The 17,439-nt window shown below is 37.9% G+C and overlaps 2 protein-coding genes across 2 annotated transcripts; one reads left to right on the top strand and one right to left on the bottom strand.

Annotated features, from left to right (window-relative positions):
- Positions 1–9,844: 9,844 nt before the first annotated feature.
- On the bottom strand, positions 9,845–15,764 carry LOC104890931 (E3 ubiquitin protein ligase DRIP2). Its single transcript, XM_010676550.4, has 7 exons — positions 15,160–15,764; positions 13,520–13,619; positions 12,791–13,124; positions 11,976–12,412; positions 11,817–11,867; positions 11,225–11,297; positions 9,845–10,279 (listed from the first exon to the last, which is right to left on the bottom strand). The coding sequence occupies exons 1-7, from the start codon at positions 15,272–15,274 to the stop codon at positions 10,100–10,102; spliced, it is 1,290 nt and encodes a 429-aa protein (XP_010674852.1). The 5' UTR covers positions 15,275–15,764; the 3' UTR covers positions 9,845–10,099.
- A 415-nt stretch (positions 15,765–16,179) lies between these two features.
- Positions 16,180–16,973, top strand: LOC130591164 (uncharacterized). Its single transcript, XM_057394099.1, has 2 exons — positions 16,180–16,570; positions 16,642–16,973. Exons 1-2 carry the CDS (start codon positions 16,180–16,182, stop codon positions 16,971–16,973), a joined length of 723 nt encoding a protein of 240 aa, XP_057250082.1.
- The last annotated feature ends 466 nt before the right edge of the window (positions 16,974–17,439 follow it).

Here is a 17,439-nt window from a genome sequence, read left to right as displayed (position 1 = left end):
TTGTACAAAGAAGTAAGTGATAGTCTAAATAGCTGGATGTATAGAATTATATAGATGTAAGCACAGAAATAGTTGTTATTCTCAACCTTTATGAATTGGTATCTGGGCAGAAAATTAATTATGAAAAGTCGGAAGTCTCATTTAGTAAAGGAGTAAACTTAGAGCAAAAGAAAGTTATTGTGGGGATTCTTAAGATGCGCTAGGTTGTGAACCACGAGAAATACTTTGGTATCCCGTCTATTGGAGGAAGATAAAAAACAACTATTTTTGATTCTCTTATTAATAGGATTTGGAAGAAACTCATCCAAGAATGGAAGGAAAAAACATTATCTAGAGCGGGGAAAGAAGTACTTTTGAAGGCGGTCATTCAAGCCATTCCCACTTATGTGATGGGAGTTTATAAATGTCCTAACATCATTATTCAGAAAATTCATGTAGCTATGGCACGATTTAGGTGGGAGAGTTTAGATGCAAAGCGGCAAATTCATTGGAGGAGTTTGGATTCATTGTTGTACATTGAAATGCTTTGGAGGGATGGGTTTTAAAGATCTAACAGTCTTTAATGATGCATTACTTAGGACCCAAGCTTGGTGTTTGCTTCGATATCCGAGCTCTCTTTTGGGACATGTATTGAAGCCTAAATATTTCACTAACTCGGATTTTCTTGAGTCCTCACTTGGGTATGCTTGCAGCTTCTCATGGAAGAGCATATGGAGTTCGAAAGCTTTAGTGAAGGAAGGCTTATTATGGCGTGTTAGAAACACGGAAAAAAATCAACATATAGGATGATCCTTGGATTACGGATGATGATAGTAAATTCATTAGCTCGCAACGGCATGATGATAATACCATGGTAAGTCATCTCATTGACAAAACTTGTATGAAGTGGAAAGTTGACTTGATTGAAGGAATGTTTGATGAAAGAGATGTTAAACGAATTCTTACCATCCTTTTAAATAATCCTGTACCAAATGATGAACTTACATGGGCTTTCACTAAAAATGGCCACTATTCGGTTAAAACAACTTACATGTTGGGGAAGGGTTGCAATCTCGACCTTTTTCACCAAACGTGGGTCGACATTTGGGGCTTGTAGGTCAGCCCAGTTCAACATTTTATTTGGCGCTTCAGCACCAATACGCCGTCAGTTCGACCCCTCTTACAACACTGTCACCTTGTGGACGATGTTGGGTGTCCTTGGGGGTGTGGAGAAACTGAAACTGATGTGCACGCCATCTTTGAGTGTGTGTGTTTTGATGAGCTGTGGAGGGAGTGTGGGTGTGGTATGCTGCGTGCAAGGGATGCAAACATGTCCATGTGTGAGAACATTGCAAGATGGAAGCAGGTAGATGCTAAAGTGAAAATTAAAGGAGCCTTCCTCATGTAGTGCATCTGGAAGAGAGAAACAATAAAGTTTTCAATGGCAAAACTACTCCAAACCATATTTTACTGCAACGAGTCATACGACTTGTGGAAGAGTTCAGGAAGTAGGCCAAGAACATTAATACTAGACCGCTAAACCGTGAAAATAGAAGCCCAAAGAAGTAGCATCTACCGCCAGCAAGAGTAATCAAAGTGAATGTCGATGCATTGTTGTGTGTCGAGGGATGGATAGGTCTTGGAGCAGTGGCTAGGGACTCAAATGGGGATATTCTATTTGCAGGTCTAGGTATGTAAGAGCTTGTTGAGGCCAAAATTGCTGAAGCTAAAGCAATGAAGATTGGTGTCAGGTTGAGTAGGAAGTATGGGTTGCAAAGTATAATCCTTGAGTCTGATTGTTAATCTGTTGTGAGTCGCCTTACAAAGGGTGCTATTTACCTCTCTGATCTAGATACAGGCCCGACCCTAAGCCCGAGCCCAATTTTTTCGAAAAATTCAGCCTTTAAAAAAAAGAAAAAAGAAAGTTAAAGAAACACGCACAAACTCAAAAGGATAGAAGAGATGCAAAACTGGAAACTTCCTCGATTCATCTCGCAAGTCCGCATTCCACGCACGCACTCTTTCTCTCCATAATTAATAATTTCCACTCCAGAAAAACTCCAAGATTTGTAAATTCAAATTTTCTGTCCACTCTTACTCCAAAATTTGTGTTTCTACCCATAACCACTCCCAAAAATCCAGTTTCAAAAATGACAGATTCAACTTCCAATTTTTCTCCCTAAAATCTCTTGCAGATCTCCCAATTCAGATTTCAAGAATATATGAGGTTTGTAATTCCATTCTTGAATTCTTCTTCTTGTATTTGTGTTAATTATGCTAATAGCTAATTTTAATTTTGTATTTATGAATTTTTGCTCTTAATTAGTATTTTCATTGGGTTTTTGAATGGAATTTTGAATGCAAGTTGAAATAATTAAACTACATACTAGCTCTGTAACATGCAAATTTTGAGCAGTCTTGATAGCAAACATACTAGCAGACGCTCCTGATTTTTCTTTGAAATTGTCAAAAGGTAATACTAAGTACTAACTATTTGATTTTTTTTGGGTGTATATACTAACTATTTGATCCTTCTTATTAAATTGTTTGGGGGTGTGGTTCTCTGTGTTTATAATTTGGTATTGAATTTGTATGGTTAAATGTTATTTTTGAGATTAATTTTCGATTGTAATAATACTCTTTTGATTAATTTAATAATAAAACTTTATCAGCATTTTTATATTGTATGTATCGTTTAATTTCTCGTGCTTTAGGGGCCTAAATTTTCAACTTCGCTCCAGGCCGAATAAGATTAAGAAACGGCCTTGTCTAGATAACATCTTGTCGAACATTTTATCTTTTTGTGCTTCTTTTTCTTCTAGTAATTGGTCTCATGTAAAAAGAGATGGAAATTATGTGGCCCATCATTTAGCTAAGATAGTTCCATTTGGAGTAAAGCATATTTGGAAAAACCACTATCGTTCAAAAGTGGCTCTTTACCTTATGATGGGCAAGTTGTCCCTTGATTAATACTAGCTTGATTATTTCCCCTAAAAAATATATATAAATAAAGATGTAAGCAATATAAAAATCTTGATTACCAACACTTCATGAAGTTATTTGGATCACAACCCTCTAAGACGACACATAATGAAGAGCTTAAAATCCAACACTTTGAAGAGTGCTCTGATCAAGCAATCATATATTGTTGCTGCTGCAAATCTTGTCAACATTTTTTTTGTGAATGTATCTTTTTCAACATAAAAGACTAAATCATATGGAAATTTGACAAATCTTTAGTTTGGGAGATTTAAAGTACAAGACGGGGCAATCAAGCCGGATCACGTTAGTAGTAGGGAAGAATTAATAAGTTCAATATAGCACAATAAGCTTCTTTCCTGATCGGGAGTTCCCATTTACTACATACAACTACACTTACGCTTTAGAGCGAATATAAAGAGTAAGAAGGGTAAATGTGTTAATTATATTATATTACTTATAGTGTTGATATTATTGATATATTTACTGGGCTTTGTTTCTTGCAAATCATTCCATGAACTTGTTCTTGTTAGAATTAATTCAAATAAGTTCTAATAAATTCAACCACCTTATATCATAAGTTTCAATTACTTTAGATAAGTTCTTACTAAGTTCAAATAAGTTTTATTATATTCCAATAAGTTCAAATAAGTTTAATTCATACAAGTTCAAGAAAAATAAGATTAAAAAATACTACTATCTATGTCAAACTCACATGGAGCATACAATATGGAACAAATCAAGTATCTAATATCTTGTAGAGTAATAATATCACATCCTAATAGGGTGAATATATCATGTACATTTTCTTGAGGGGAACAACCCCATATCATGTACATTGTTACAACCAAAAGCATTTTTTTCGGTGAGCAAAGCGGACCAAAGTCCAGTACACAAAAAAGAAAATAAAACTACCAAAAAAAAAAAAAACAGAAGAATATAAAACGAAGAGAAAACAAACTCAACAAGAAACTAAAACCACGAAACCTAGGACTCAAAGAAACACCTACAACTCAATAGAACTAAGGAACATAGTAGCTTATGTAGGACGATTTGCAGGGATCATCCGAGACACATCCACCCCACCCAAGTCCTCCAATAAAATGATTTGAAGATCCACAGGGACCACCTCAACCATCTTAAACTTCTCTTCCATCTTCACTCCATCATTAGCTAAGCAATTTGCAACTTTATTGGCCTAAACATTTCAAAAATCTCACCTCAGTGTCCTCTAATTACTCCACCTGCTCCAGCTTTGCCCAGATTTCCTTTGGTTGCCCCTTCCGTGTTTAATTGAACGCACCAAAGGCCCGGGTATTGTCAGCGAATGAAATCTTCCACCTTCTTCCCTCGAGTTAGGCCATTTATAAGTGAATCACGATTCAACGCTTCCTTAATCTGATGGACTCTTGCACTAATGAAGCTAACTTGATCTATGGGGATGTTGGGAGTACTGTGAAAGGTCCTCTCATTTCGCCACCTCCATAACCAACAACACATAACTCCAAATAGTTGTGCCCATTCTTCCCCCAAGTTACCCAATGTTGTGGCAATGTTAGCTAAAATCCAGTCGGCTAATGGCAAATTCCATCCGAAATCTTGTGTGTTAACTCCCAGCTTGCGCTACACAAGACTCGCAGTAGGACAATTGCATAAAATATGGAGGGTATTCTCCTCAAATTCACTACATAACTGACATCTTTTTTCATTAGTCATAAGTCGATCTTGAACAATTGGAAAAATCGAATCCTTTGAGGAACTTGAAGGCACCCAATATGCTTCCAACCTCTCACATTTTCTGCATCTTCTTCCACCTCCTTGCGGATATTTTTAAGGGCCGACGCCATAGTGAATCCCCCCAAATGGAGACCCGTTCCAATAGAGTTCGTCAATAGCTTCGTCGTCCTTAATGAGCTCATGAGAAGTTATTCTACTAAGCACCTCACTATGGGGAAAATTCGCAAAAATATCCATCTTCCATCCAGTTTGGGCGTCCCACATTTCCTTAACAGTCATGTCTTGGATATGAAGGGGCGGGTCCTGAGTAGCCACATCAAGTTAAGGTTTATCCGTCGCTCATATCGAGTGCCAAAATAAAGTTCACGTACCATTACCAACAACCATATTAATACCTGTACGAACAATATTCACACTACTCAAAATACCCTTCCAAGTATTCGAAGCATTCGACTTATCTCGAAACATGTTAAGGTCATAACGTTTGTCACAATACTTGGCGCGTATTACACGAGCCCAAAGCGTATTCAGCTCAATCAGTAACCGCCAACCAAGCTTAGCAAGAAAAGTCGTGTTTGCTTAACTTATTGACTGCACCCCCAAGCCACCTTCTTTTTTCACCTTCGAAGCTTTGTCCCAAGAGACAAGATGAACCTTACGCTGGCCTTCAATGGTTCCCCACAGAAAACTTCTCGATTTCCTATCTAGTTCATCACAAGTCAAACGAGGTAGTTTCATGGATTACATGACATGGTAGGGAATATAATTCAAAGCAGATTGAATTAAAGTCGTCCTCCATATAATAGAAAGGTTTCGAGATTTCCAACCCGTTAAGCTTCCATTCACTTTTTCAACTAAATATTGATACTCCTTTTTCGAATACATCCCATTGATAGTTGGTACTCCCAAATACTTTCCAAAATCTTTCGTTTCTTCCATCCCCAAGCAGCTACAAACCGCATCTCTCACCTTAATGTTCGTATTTTTTAATTAGAAGTGGATTCGAGACTTACCAATGCTTACTTTACTTCCCGATGTTTCACAGAACATTTTGGAGGCATTACAACATGATTTTGGCCTGCTCAACCGAAGCTTCACAAAATAGTATTAAATCTTCCGCAAAAGCAAGGTTTGAGATCATCAGGCCATTTCTACTGGCTCTAACCGGCTTCGATTCCCCTAACCTAACTTCTCGATCAATTAAATGAGCTAGCCTCTCCATGCAAATGACATATAAATAAGGGGATAGTGGATCCCCTTGTCGTATTCCTCTAGTGGGACTAAAAGCTTTCATCAGTTCACCATTCCAAAAAATCTTCAATTTTACCGAAGTTATACAATTCATCACCACCTCTAGCAAATTTGAGGTAACTTTAGTTCCATAAGAGATTTACGAATAAACTTCCAATTCAAGCGATAGTAGGCCTTCTGAAAATCAATCTTAACAACCATATAACCAACACAACCTTGTTTGTTCCTCATAAAATGAATCATTTCTTGAACTATGATCACATTATCAATTATTTGTCTTTTAGGCACAAAACTGCATTGAGTAGGAGAGATGAGAGAAGGTAAGATGGGTTTAAGCCGATTGACAATTACCTTAGTCACAAGCTTATAAACAATGTTACATAGAACAATGGGGCAAAATTGGTTGGGCTTGCTTGGCACCTCAACCTTCGGAATAGGAACGAGAAAGGCATCGTTCAATCCATCCGGAAACTCCCTTCATTCGAGAACATCAAGAACCAATCTTGTGACATTTGGTTGAGCCACTCCCCAAAACCTATGATAATATATGGGTTGAAACCCATCTAGGCCTGGGGCCTTGTAAGGTTTCATGTCTTTCAATGCATTCAAAATCTCACAAGTACTGAAGGGATGAGTAAAAAGCTCTCGGGCATCACTGCTAATTTTCGAGAAGTAATCCCGATGTAGACTAGTAGTCGTTACACTCGAATCGTGATCGTCCTGGAACAAAAGCTTCTAGTAATTCAAAACCATAGCCTTGACAACTGATTGGTCGGACATTCAATTGCCTTCGTTATCCTACATTACATCTACCCTATCCCCCTTTCTACAAATAGTTGTAGACAAATGGAAGTAGCACGTGTCATGATCTCCATCACCAATCGCGTCTGCACAAGATTTTTGGAACCAGAGCATTTCTTCATCGTGTAAAACCTCCTTCATTTCACGTCTGAGCTTGGCTTCCAACTTAATCAGATGTTGCTATTACCTGTAGACAAGATCTTTTGAATGCCTTAGAGTCTAGCCCAAAGCTTAGCTTTTTTCTTAAAGACATTATAGAACCTCTCCTTATTCCACTTCTGAAGTTTAGATGCAAACTCACGCAGGAATGGAACAATAGGCGCTGCGCTCACCCAGTTTCACACCACAAAATCATAGAATATCTGATGATTGAGCCACGCAGCTTGGAATCTAAATGGCCTAAGTGATGAAGGCAAAGGCGCGAAACCCGCAAACTGATAACAATCGGGAAGTGGTCCAATTGAGCCTTGGGTAGATTTTTGACAGCCCCCTCTTCGAATGTAAGCCTCCAAGCTTGATTTACTAACCCTCGATCTAGACGAGCTGACTTAAAAGCATATGGAGAACTGCTTCTAAACCATGTATGTTTCGGCCCTGAATAACCCAAATCAATCAACCCATTATTCTCTATCTATTTTGAGAAATCATGACATCTTCGTTCCATTTCAGAGCCAGCCACGCCATTTCTTTCACTCATAATCACTGTCTCATTAAAGTCTCCAGCAACCAACCAAGGACCAGAAAAAGAATCTTTGATTCTCTCAAACTCCATCCATAGGTCTTTTTGAATAGTGCTATCCGAGATAGCATACACTACCGAAAAAAGCCATGGTTCTTCGCCTAACTTTTTGATTTCAATGGTGATGCGTATGAGTACCATATGTGGTCATCGACACTTCTTTCGCCCTCCAAAACAACCAAATTCCTCCAAAAACTCCCTGAGCCTCCACTCTTAATTGGCCCAAAAATCCCATTTTGTCACAATTTTTTGAGCATTCTCTCCATTAAGCGAGTTTCAATTAATGCCATCACAGTTGGTTTATTAATGCGAATCAATTCACCAATAATATCCAACTTATTTCCCACACCTTGCACATTCCAAATTAAAGTCTTTATTGACATGTTAAACAATGAAAAGAAAGGGTAATGATCATACTCATATAGAGGAATCCTTGTCATCATCGACATGAATGCTTCCCTCAAGGCTCTCATGGCCCGTTCATTATGAATGGTATTCCAAAGGCCATCATGAGATGAGGATTGTCGTTCTCTGGGGGCAGATATGAGTTTATCTTCACTCTCACCCGATTAGCAGTGTGGTGAACTACAAACATCGAGGGCCCCTCCATCTGCTCTTCCACAAACACCTCCGGAGATGGTAAAATTTTGGAGACTAAGGTGATCGGAGTTTGCAATGGAATTGTCATTAGTCTTCTCTACTATGCCAATAGGGACACTTCTCTTACTAACTCCAAAAGAACAAACAGGCTCTCCGCTAGGGTTGTTTTCTTTTCCAGCAGGAGTTTTTAGGGTTTTTTTGAGAAACCTTTTCTGATTTTATTCCCTCGGACATTAGGGAACTTATTATTGGGCGCCAGCGGAAATCGAACCTCGCTTAGAACATTACTCGTAAAATAAGATACGTTTTGAGGCTTATTAAGGATAGGATTTGCCCTAAAGTTATTCTCTATATTCACCTGGATATCTTTTCCTAGACTTATGGTCGTTTCCACCTCATCAGTTACCATATCTTCCTTTAGAAGCTCTGGATCACAAGGGATCTTTTCCTTATTAACTACTGGAGTCTCGCTACCTAATGCAACTACATCTTGTTGCTCCACCTCAGCAACCGAGTCAGGTGCTGTTTGTTCCAGTTTGAGTCGAGTCTCCTCCATGTTGATGTATGTCATTTTTGTCAACTTCCATATCATGTTCCTGGTGATCCGATACTTAGAACCTTGATCCTGATTGCTTCGAAGAGTCATTTCCTCCATGATGCTTAGATTGGTCTGAGGTAGCATCACTCCTCGATGTTTCTTGATTTTTACTCGACACAGGGACTGGTTTTTTTTAGGATTATCTCCTTTAGTTCTAGGGATATACTTCCTAGTTCGCTTTTGAACCAACTGACATCCATGCCCCATAATTGTCACTAATCTCTGGATGAGCCGAACTTTTTTCCTGCACTTTCAGCTATTTGGTCACCTTCTCCCTCCGCAACACTAGTATTAGGGGATTGGAACAAAGGATATCTCTCATCTTTATGGCCTAAACGACCACATTTAAAGCACACCATCCACAAGCCTTCATATCAAATTTTCCATATACGACCATTCAATTTGAACTTAGAAAAAAGTGGCTTAGTAAGATCAACTTCAATATAGAATCAAACATATTGGCCACGATCCAAGGATTCTGTATTACGATCAATCTTAATAACCTAACCAATTTTGGATCCAATACGATGAAGAATATTTCTATTGAAATACTAGACTAAGAGATTGGGGATACGAACCCATGCCGTTAGACTTTGAATGGGTGCTTCATTTGCAAATGAAGTTTGGTATTCATTTCCTTTAGTGAGTTTACTATCTTTGATCATCCATGACCCTTGCGTTAGAACGAACTCATAGTTATCTTCATTGGAGAGAGTTTTTGAGCGTTCTCCCTCCATTCAGAAAGCCTCCTTGTTCGGTTGTTCCTTCACAAATGTACAAAGATGAGCGTATTGTATTAGGAATTAGGAGATAAAGCACACAACCAAAAGCATTAAATATGTAAATTGTAACCTAAGAAAAAGGGAACAAAAAGATAAGAAAAAGTCAAAGATCCTCTTAGCTATGTTCGGAAAGTATTTTACGTTTGTTTGAAGCACTCAAAATTCCAAACATTTAATACAGCTTTTGGATGAACAAGATTTACCACCTAAAATAGCAAGCGTAAACAGCAAAACGAAAAAAAAGAAAGAAAGAAGACCTTACCAACCCTTGGTCATTACTCATTAGTCATTACTAGTGTCGGCCATGTATATATAAATATAATGCTTAAACGTCTTATCTATAACAAACGGAAAAAAAAGAAAAAAGTCAAACAAGAATTGTTTGTAATTTATCATCTTCTATACCATCTAAGAAGAACTGTGATGTCCAACCTCATTTACATTGATAGGTTGCATATTGCAATGCGCAAACAACCAATCTGTAGTTCTATAATAATAAATAAAATTGTGAACTCTTACAATAACTTCATCTCAGAGAAAATTGTTCCAGCAGACTAATAATGATCCTAACACTGTATTAAACTAAGAGAAGATGATAAAAGGGGAAAAGTCAAGGCCTTTATTACTGCAGCATCACGAAATTGGGGCTGCAACTTTTCGCGAATATGAGAGGACCATCACAAACTCCTTGGCAGAGTCACCTACAGAAGTCTGTACCTTCTCTTGGGTCGATGAAGTGCGAAGCCATGCATCCAAAAGGCTGCTTAGTTTCAGGTGAGGCAACACTGGCTGTCCTTGGCACATTATTTGGACCTACAACGAGTATTATCATATATAAGCATCCATGATTTAAAAGATTAAGATGATGGATTTCTCATCTGCAAAAGGAGTCTGGAACAAGAAATGACATATATTCTAGAATTCGCAGAAAATTAATGGATAGGGAACTTGCTTCCGTTAGGAATATTCTTGAAACAATTGATTTTGGCATCTTGCAATATGTTTTCCTCACAAAGGTAAAGGTAACAGTGACCTATGTAACATGGAAACAATTGTGTTCCGTTTCTGAAATAGGAAAACTCAGGTCCCAGCCATCTCCAGCTGCATAAGCACGGAAACAGTTGAGGTTCGGGGAACAGAAACGAGGAAACCTCAGGTCTCAAACGCTTTCGTGCTTATTTGAAGACTTTGAAATACATCATGACATGATACATAAAATGGAAAAATTGGAGGACAGACAAAAAGACACAGAAGTACACTTCGAAAAACCTTTAACTGGCTATATGCCTAAAACTAGACATCCGTGAACTCTAATAAGTCCAGAAACTTCAAAACTATTTTCAAACCACATAAGCTAAAAAAACCGCTCTTCAAACTAAAGGAAAGTCCTTCACTGTATCTGCCACACTCTCCAAGGGTATAATTGGAACAGGCAAGGGAAAACAAGGCAGATAAGTACAGATTTAAGACATCTAGTCATCTATGGCAAGTACCAGCATACATATATCTCTTAGTACCCGTGTTATGTATGCGTTGACTTTCCAGGTGCTTCATAAATGCAACTATATATATTTTGCAAGAATAACATGATATTGTCACAGCTCAATCACCTCTCAAGTTACCTCTTTTAGGTCAGCGTTCTCACCATTTAAAAAAAAAAAAAGTAATGGTGGTAGACATTAAAGAAACATCATAGCATCACATGTGAATGGGTGTTTCACCGATGATGAACAATAAAGTGATTTGTTTCGAACTCACCTCTGCCTCACTCGAGAGATCAAGTTTCTTAACAACGTATTTCTGAATAGAGGATACAGGCATGCTTCCATCCCTGCAGACAGTAAAAAAAAAATAGAAGAAACAAGTAACACCAGTAGTCAGTTATCAGGTGAGCACAACGTAGAACAGAAAGATCCGCTTATCAATAACCATCAGGGACATATCTCACTGGTAGCTCACACCCAGAAAATTTAATATCCTAAATTTCATATTTGCTAGCATGTCTCAGATTCTTAAAAATGTTTCATACTTCGATATAGTATCCCATTGGTTTAATGTCATGCCTTTCTTTTAACATTATATAATTAGCAAACAGAAGATTGAAATTTCTTATATTATGAACTTCAAATAAGTCGCAAATGGGACAATAGTTAACAAGTAAAGTCAATACTTGATTCATTGGCTCATTCACTGAAGCAAGGATATTTCATCATCATGACCATCACTAACCTCCACAACCCCACCCCCTCACCCGGTCCACAGCAAAGAAAAACAAGCGAAATGAATTTAGGAGACAAGGAAAACGGAGATGGAGAGTTGTAACTATTAGATGTGAAGATTTCATACTCACTTTACTCTCAAGAAAGCTGCAGATATTTGTGGCAGGGGTTCACCTCCTTCCCTGCAGAATTTTAAAATAGAAATCAATAGAAGGAAGGCAAAGGAAGGAACAACACGACGTATATTTGAGAATATGCATACTCAAGGCTAAAGCTATATGTTCACTTACGGATCCTCAGAAGCAACCAATGAAAACCAAATTGGACCGTCTTTCCAATTTCTACGTGCCTCATTTACCATGTCCTGCGGACTGCATGATTCTGCAGTTGCTGTCGACCGGTTCCTGTTTGGCGGACGTAGCCTCTTACGTTTTGCTGGCCCCGCGACAGTTGGCATGCCACTTTTGCTATCCTGGACATCAGCTCTCTGTCCATTCTCTTCCGTTATGGTCTTATTCGTACTTATATCGGCATCTCCAGAACAAGATGGGTCTGCTTTAACATGAGAAGGCCCTTGCAAATTCGCCTTAGAAAACTTGCTTCTATTTGCAGCCTCAACAAGAGTGTTTAAGGGCTTCCATAAATCAACTTTTCCTTCTCGCCCTTCATTGCTATTCTCCAAGTGTTCACCACGATTTTGATCATTTGAAAATTTGACAGAAGAACTCTGCAGATAGCAGGAGAACCAATCTATTAACCAAATTGTAGCTCAGAAACTTTCCTGTAAAGTGTTTGCTATATTATGTGAACTATAATTTTCATCTCAAGGCAGTTCTAAGTACCCATATGGATACTCAACACCCTGACATGGATAGCGACACGTTAAACTTCATTATAAGGGACATCATTCAGAATATTTGAAAAATAGTAGTTCAACACCCATCCAAGTGTAAGTTTTGCCATTCTGCCAAGTGCAAGCACCACAAGGCATTGTCATGATGTCCTAGATTATTTGAAGCTTCAGATTTTCTGACTCACAACATTGTGGGGGCAGAGCGAGTATGATTCTTCTGGGCATAAGGGAACAAGTTTCTATAATATTCACCTGCTTCTTATTTTGTATGATTTTATTCAGTGTCTCGGGTGAGCTTGATCCATCAAGGCGTTCTTCCATGGAATCATCCTCCTTTTTAGGAGTTTCTTCAGTGGCGGGACTTGCACCCCTTGGAGCCGAACTTTTCCTTACACCAGCTCTTGTTCTTCTACCAGTGACACCAGCCTGCATGGATACTCTAGGTGTGCTCACCACTAAAGATGACAGTGATCTCTCCTTTCTCTTAGCAGGTGGGGAAACTGAAGGGGCAACTTCAGGTGCCTCAACCTTTCTTCCTCTAAGAGGAAAAATCTTGGCCCTAATATCTTGAAGATTGTGATCCGGCCTGTATTATGCCAAAGGGGAACATGAGTACGCCTAAGAGAAAAACACGAAGATGTGTGCTATTTAATGACACTCCAAAAGCAAAATATTCAATACTTACAGCTCGTTTTATATTAATAAGTAGCAACATCAGATGGGAACAGAGAGTTACTAGTAAGCTAGAAGAGAAGTCAAGATTACATAACAAAATATTCAGTGACAACACTATTTTCAATAGGGTGATTATCATATAGCACCCAGCCAAGTATATCTTTGGCTTCTCATCATGCAAACAAATAACTGAGTGCTCGGTCAGAGGCATCATCATCTAAAATACTAAAAAGGGATTCATCTGCTATGAGATTCCACTTTATAGGCTTCAGATACCAAAGAATGAGAGAGAGAAATGCAGAAAACCTGAGTTTTTCCTCTGGAATACAGCCCAGGTGAATGTTACACACCGGACAGCTATCAACATCCTCATCTGAAATCTTTCTGTAAATGCACTTCCTGCAAACTGAGGAAATTTCACATTTGTAATGCATCAGCATTTAGCAGATGAGTCAATATCATCTCATTTGTCCAAACTCATAAAAGATTTGTTACTCTCTAAATGATGGTGCAAATTCAGCAACTTACACATGGAAGCTCATAACCGAAGTCATAGATCCAATTCATCAAATTCATGTTGGCAGTAAAAATAAAATTATGAATTTGATAGGTAAATAAAAGATCAGGATACAAATTACAATGGCAGTAAATATATTTAATAAGCAAACAACAAAAAAAACACAGGCAGAATAAATCATTGGGGTTATACCAGGCCTCCTTAAGAAGGAAACATGAGATGGTTGGCATAATTCAGTGTTCGCCAAAAGGAATTTTTACCACAAACAATGATATCACACAAGAGATTAATTAGCCAAACTGTCAAAAAGGTTTATATAAAGAAATAGACGACAATAATGTAGAACACTCTCTAATAGATCAGATAATGAATTGTACAACCCGAAAAAGCTAATGATACCCTTAGCATTATAGATGCAATAAATCTACTTGATAAGCCGTTGAAGCATATCTAAAACTGCACAAATCTCGACTACACTAGATAAGAGATCGATATCCTATCCTTCTATAATTCAGGACGTTTCACACCCATACAACGGATAGTCCAGTTACGTAAACTAACTACGGAGAAAATTATACACACTTATCCAGTTCACAGCACGAAGACACTGTCAGCAACAATTTGAAGACACTGTCAGCAACAATTTGAAGACACGATTGCAAGATCAGTGAATGCATAATATCAATCCATCACATTGATTCATGAACTGCAATCGAGCAGACAACACAAACAACCATTGGTACATGATGCCGAAAACTTTCATGTTAAAACTGCTAATCAATTCAAAAACCAGTAATAAACTCCCAAAAAAATCAAAAGCACACGAGCATGGCACATATAATCAACACTCAGCAACTCAATCAAGCTAACATTGCAGACTTTAAACACACGACACAAATTCGATTCGACACAAATTCGATTTCAAACTACAGCGTAGACCAAAGAGAGAACTGTATTGACTTTATTGACAAAGTAACAATTCGTAAGAAACACATCAATCAGACATCCATCACCTACGTGTCATAAAAAAAAAAAGAACAAATTACAAATCACGCGAAAACTTTGCATGATGAATAACAGATTCAACTTCACGTAAAGAATCAATCAACAAACACAAAACAATTCATACTACCAGAAACTATTTTACGTCCAATAATCAACTCCACCCAAATCAACAACTCTCAAATTAAAGCAAAAAAAAACACAACCCCAGATCAAATTATTCACATATAATCATAATTAAAACCCAGAAATCATAGAAATACAATGCAACCCAATTCGTAAAATAAAAACAAATTGGATTCGAAAAATTAGAAAATAAAAAGAACCCAATTGAAAATAAGTAAGAAATAAACAAACCCATAAATTATAATAAAGAAAAGTATAAGAAATCGAAGACATTATTGAAGTAAAGATAATAAAAACTTACACGTATGAAGACAAAGAGAGATGGTGGTGGCTTCTTTGAGAAGCTTATTGCAGAGAGGGCATGTCATGCATGCGGCAATTTTCTCTCTCCTCACTTTCACAACTTGACACGACATCGTTTTACTTTCTCTCTCTACTGTATATATTTTCTTCTTCTTTGTGGTTGTTGTTGTTATTGTTGTGAGCAGGAGAAGTTGGGGAAGGTTTTAAGTGTTAATTTGAGACGTATAAAGAAGGAAAGAAAGCGAAATGGATCTGAGGAATTAATTTGGGGGGAATCATTTGGATGGAATTTGAGGGTAGATTTTTGATTTTTTGCGTGTTTTTGTTTTTTGGTTGATTTGTTTTTGTTTTTGGTAGAAAATAAGGATGAAATTATATTGATTATTGCGTTAGTTATTTGGTTTTATATTTTGGACAGAGAGAGAAAGAAGACTGAGTTTCGGATTTGCTAGTGAGAGAGAGAGAGAGAAGTACATGATTATGAATCGTGAATTTGATGCGGGTTTACTGTGCTGTTTAGTGAAAAGCTGGATTTGGTTTTTTTGTGTGTGTTAAATGTAAGTATTAAAGATTTTAACTAGAAAACAAAGTTTACCCGTAAAAAAAAAAAAAAGATTAGGGAAAAAAAAAACCTTTTTCTTATAATCTTGAAATGTCTGTTAGGGAGATGTGGCATGGCACTAATATAGTAATATATGGAAATGAAGCAATTTTCCATTTTGCTTTGTTAATTTTTTACTAGCATGTTCATTGGTGAAAGTGTGGAGTGTGGACAATGGACTTTTTACTTACACTATTAAAATTTGTTCACTTTTTAATTTTTAGTTGGATGAAGTTTATTAAAACTTTCTCAAGCGCTCTGGTGTAGGATAAGGTAAAACGCTATCGTGCACCAAGCTGCCCCCATGGGGAGAAAGAAGAAGGCAACTGTGCCGGAAAATGGTTCGCCGGCATCGGTTCAGCCTCTAGAACATCAGGAACAAACCCAGGAAGCTATTGTAGTTGAGGTTCATGAGAAATGAATGAAACAGTAACTTTGAGCCCGTCAAATGTTACGTTGCCGGAATCGGTTAAGGCCAATGCTGCTGCAGGAGTTGTTTTTGGGGAAGAAGCAAGACAAAACTGGAAGTCCTTTACAGCTCAGAGCAAAATCTCCGATAGAGGTATGGGTTTAAAATTTGTTGCACCTACTGTAGTTGATGGAGTATCTATTGCAAAACTAGAGAAAGCAGAGGTTGATACAATGAATGAAATATGGATGAATGCGGTGATAGTGTATGTAGTTGGTCAAAACCCAACACTTACAGCACTCAAATCATTTATTATGGCGAACTGGAATCTGGGGAATGAACCTCAGATGTTTAAACATGAAGAGGGGTATTTTGTGGTAAAAATGGGAAGTAGAGAAGGTGGGATGATGTAATTTTTGCAGGCCCTCATTTATTCTATGGCAAGCCTATGATTGTCAAACCATGGACAGCAAGCTTTAACTTCCATAATGAAGTTCTGAAGGTGATACCTATATGGATAAAGTTACCAAATTTACCTTTGAACTGTTGGAGTGAGGATTCTCTAAGCAGGATTGGTAGTTTGATTGGGGTACCCTTATATGCTGATGAATGTACTTCAAAAGCTTTAAGAGTTTCTTTTGCAAGGATATTGGTGGAGATGGATGTGACTAGGGAAGTGAAGAAAATGGTGAAAATAGCTGACCCTAATGGTCAGACTATTGTTCAACCAGTGTTGTATGATTGGCTTCCAGCTTATTGTAAGAAATGTAATGCATGGGACATAATTGTGAGGCTAAGGTGAATAGAATGCAGAAAGTTCCACAAAAACAGTGGGTTCCGAAGAAAGACAAAGTGGTCCAGATACAGGAAGTGGATGAGGCAATTCAAAAGGGTGATTGTGAAGCAGAGGGTCCCTCATTAGCAGTAGATCCTAACTTAGGTGGGGGTCCTGTTATTGAGGTAGATCCTAGCTCTCTAATTACCCCTACTCAAACACCTGCAGCTACAAAAGAGGATGAGCAAGCGAAGGAAATGGAAGCAGAAGGTGGGTGGAAAGTGGTTACTAGAAAGACAAAGGATAAAGGGAAGCTACCAATGTATGCTTCTAGAATGATTGAATACAGTAATCATCAGGATCCAGGGAGAACTGGAGGTGCTAAGGGACCAAACCCTTATTTGTCTTAATGATAGTGGGATCTTGGAATGTTAGGGGTTTAAATGACCCTAGTAAAATAAAGGAAATCAAGCATTTCCTAGCTGAGAAGAAA

The sequence above is a fragment of the Beta vulgaris genome, chromosome 4, assembly GCF_026745355.1.
Source record: "Beta vulgaris subsp. vulgaris cultivar EL10 chromosome 4, EL10.2, whole genome shotgun sequence".
NCBI lineage: Eukaryota > Viridiplantae > Streptophyta > Magnoliopsida > Caryophyllales > Amaranthaceae > Beta > Beta vulgaris.
The sequence above is the reverse complement of the archived record's forward strand: the minus strand, read 5'-3'. Positions and strand labels throughout refer to the sequence as shown.

Excerpts from the sequence above, each read along its gene's own strand:
- LOC104890931 (XM_010676550.4), bottom strand. The coding sequence starts at position 15,274 with ATGTCGTGTCAAGTTGTGAAAGTGAGGAGAGAGAAAATTGCCGCATGC. Across the intron at positions 11,868-11,975 it reads TTGGTTGCTTCTGAGGATCC|GGAAGGAGGTGAACCCCTGC; the intron begins GTAAGTGAACAT and ends AAAATTCTGCAG. Across the intron at positions 11,298-11,816 it reads GCAGCTTTCTTGAGAGTAAA|GGATGGAAGCATGCCTGTAT; the intron begins GTGAGTATGAAA and ends TACTGTCTGCAG.
- LOC130591164 (XM_057394099.1), top strand. The coding sequence starts at position 16,180 with ATGAATGAAACAGTAACTTTGAGCCCGTCAAATGTTACGTTGCCGGAA. Across the intron at positions 16,571-16,641 it reads AAAAATGGGAAGTAGAGAAG|CAAGCTTTAACTTCCATAAT; the intron begins GTGGGATGATGT and ends AACCATGGACAG.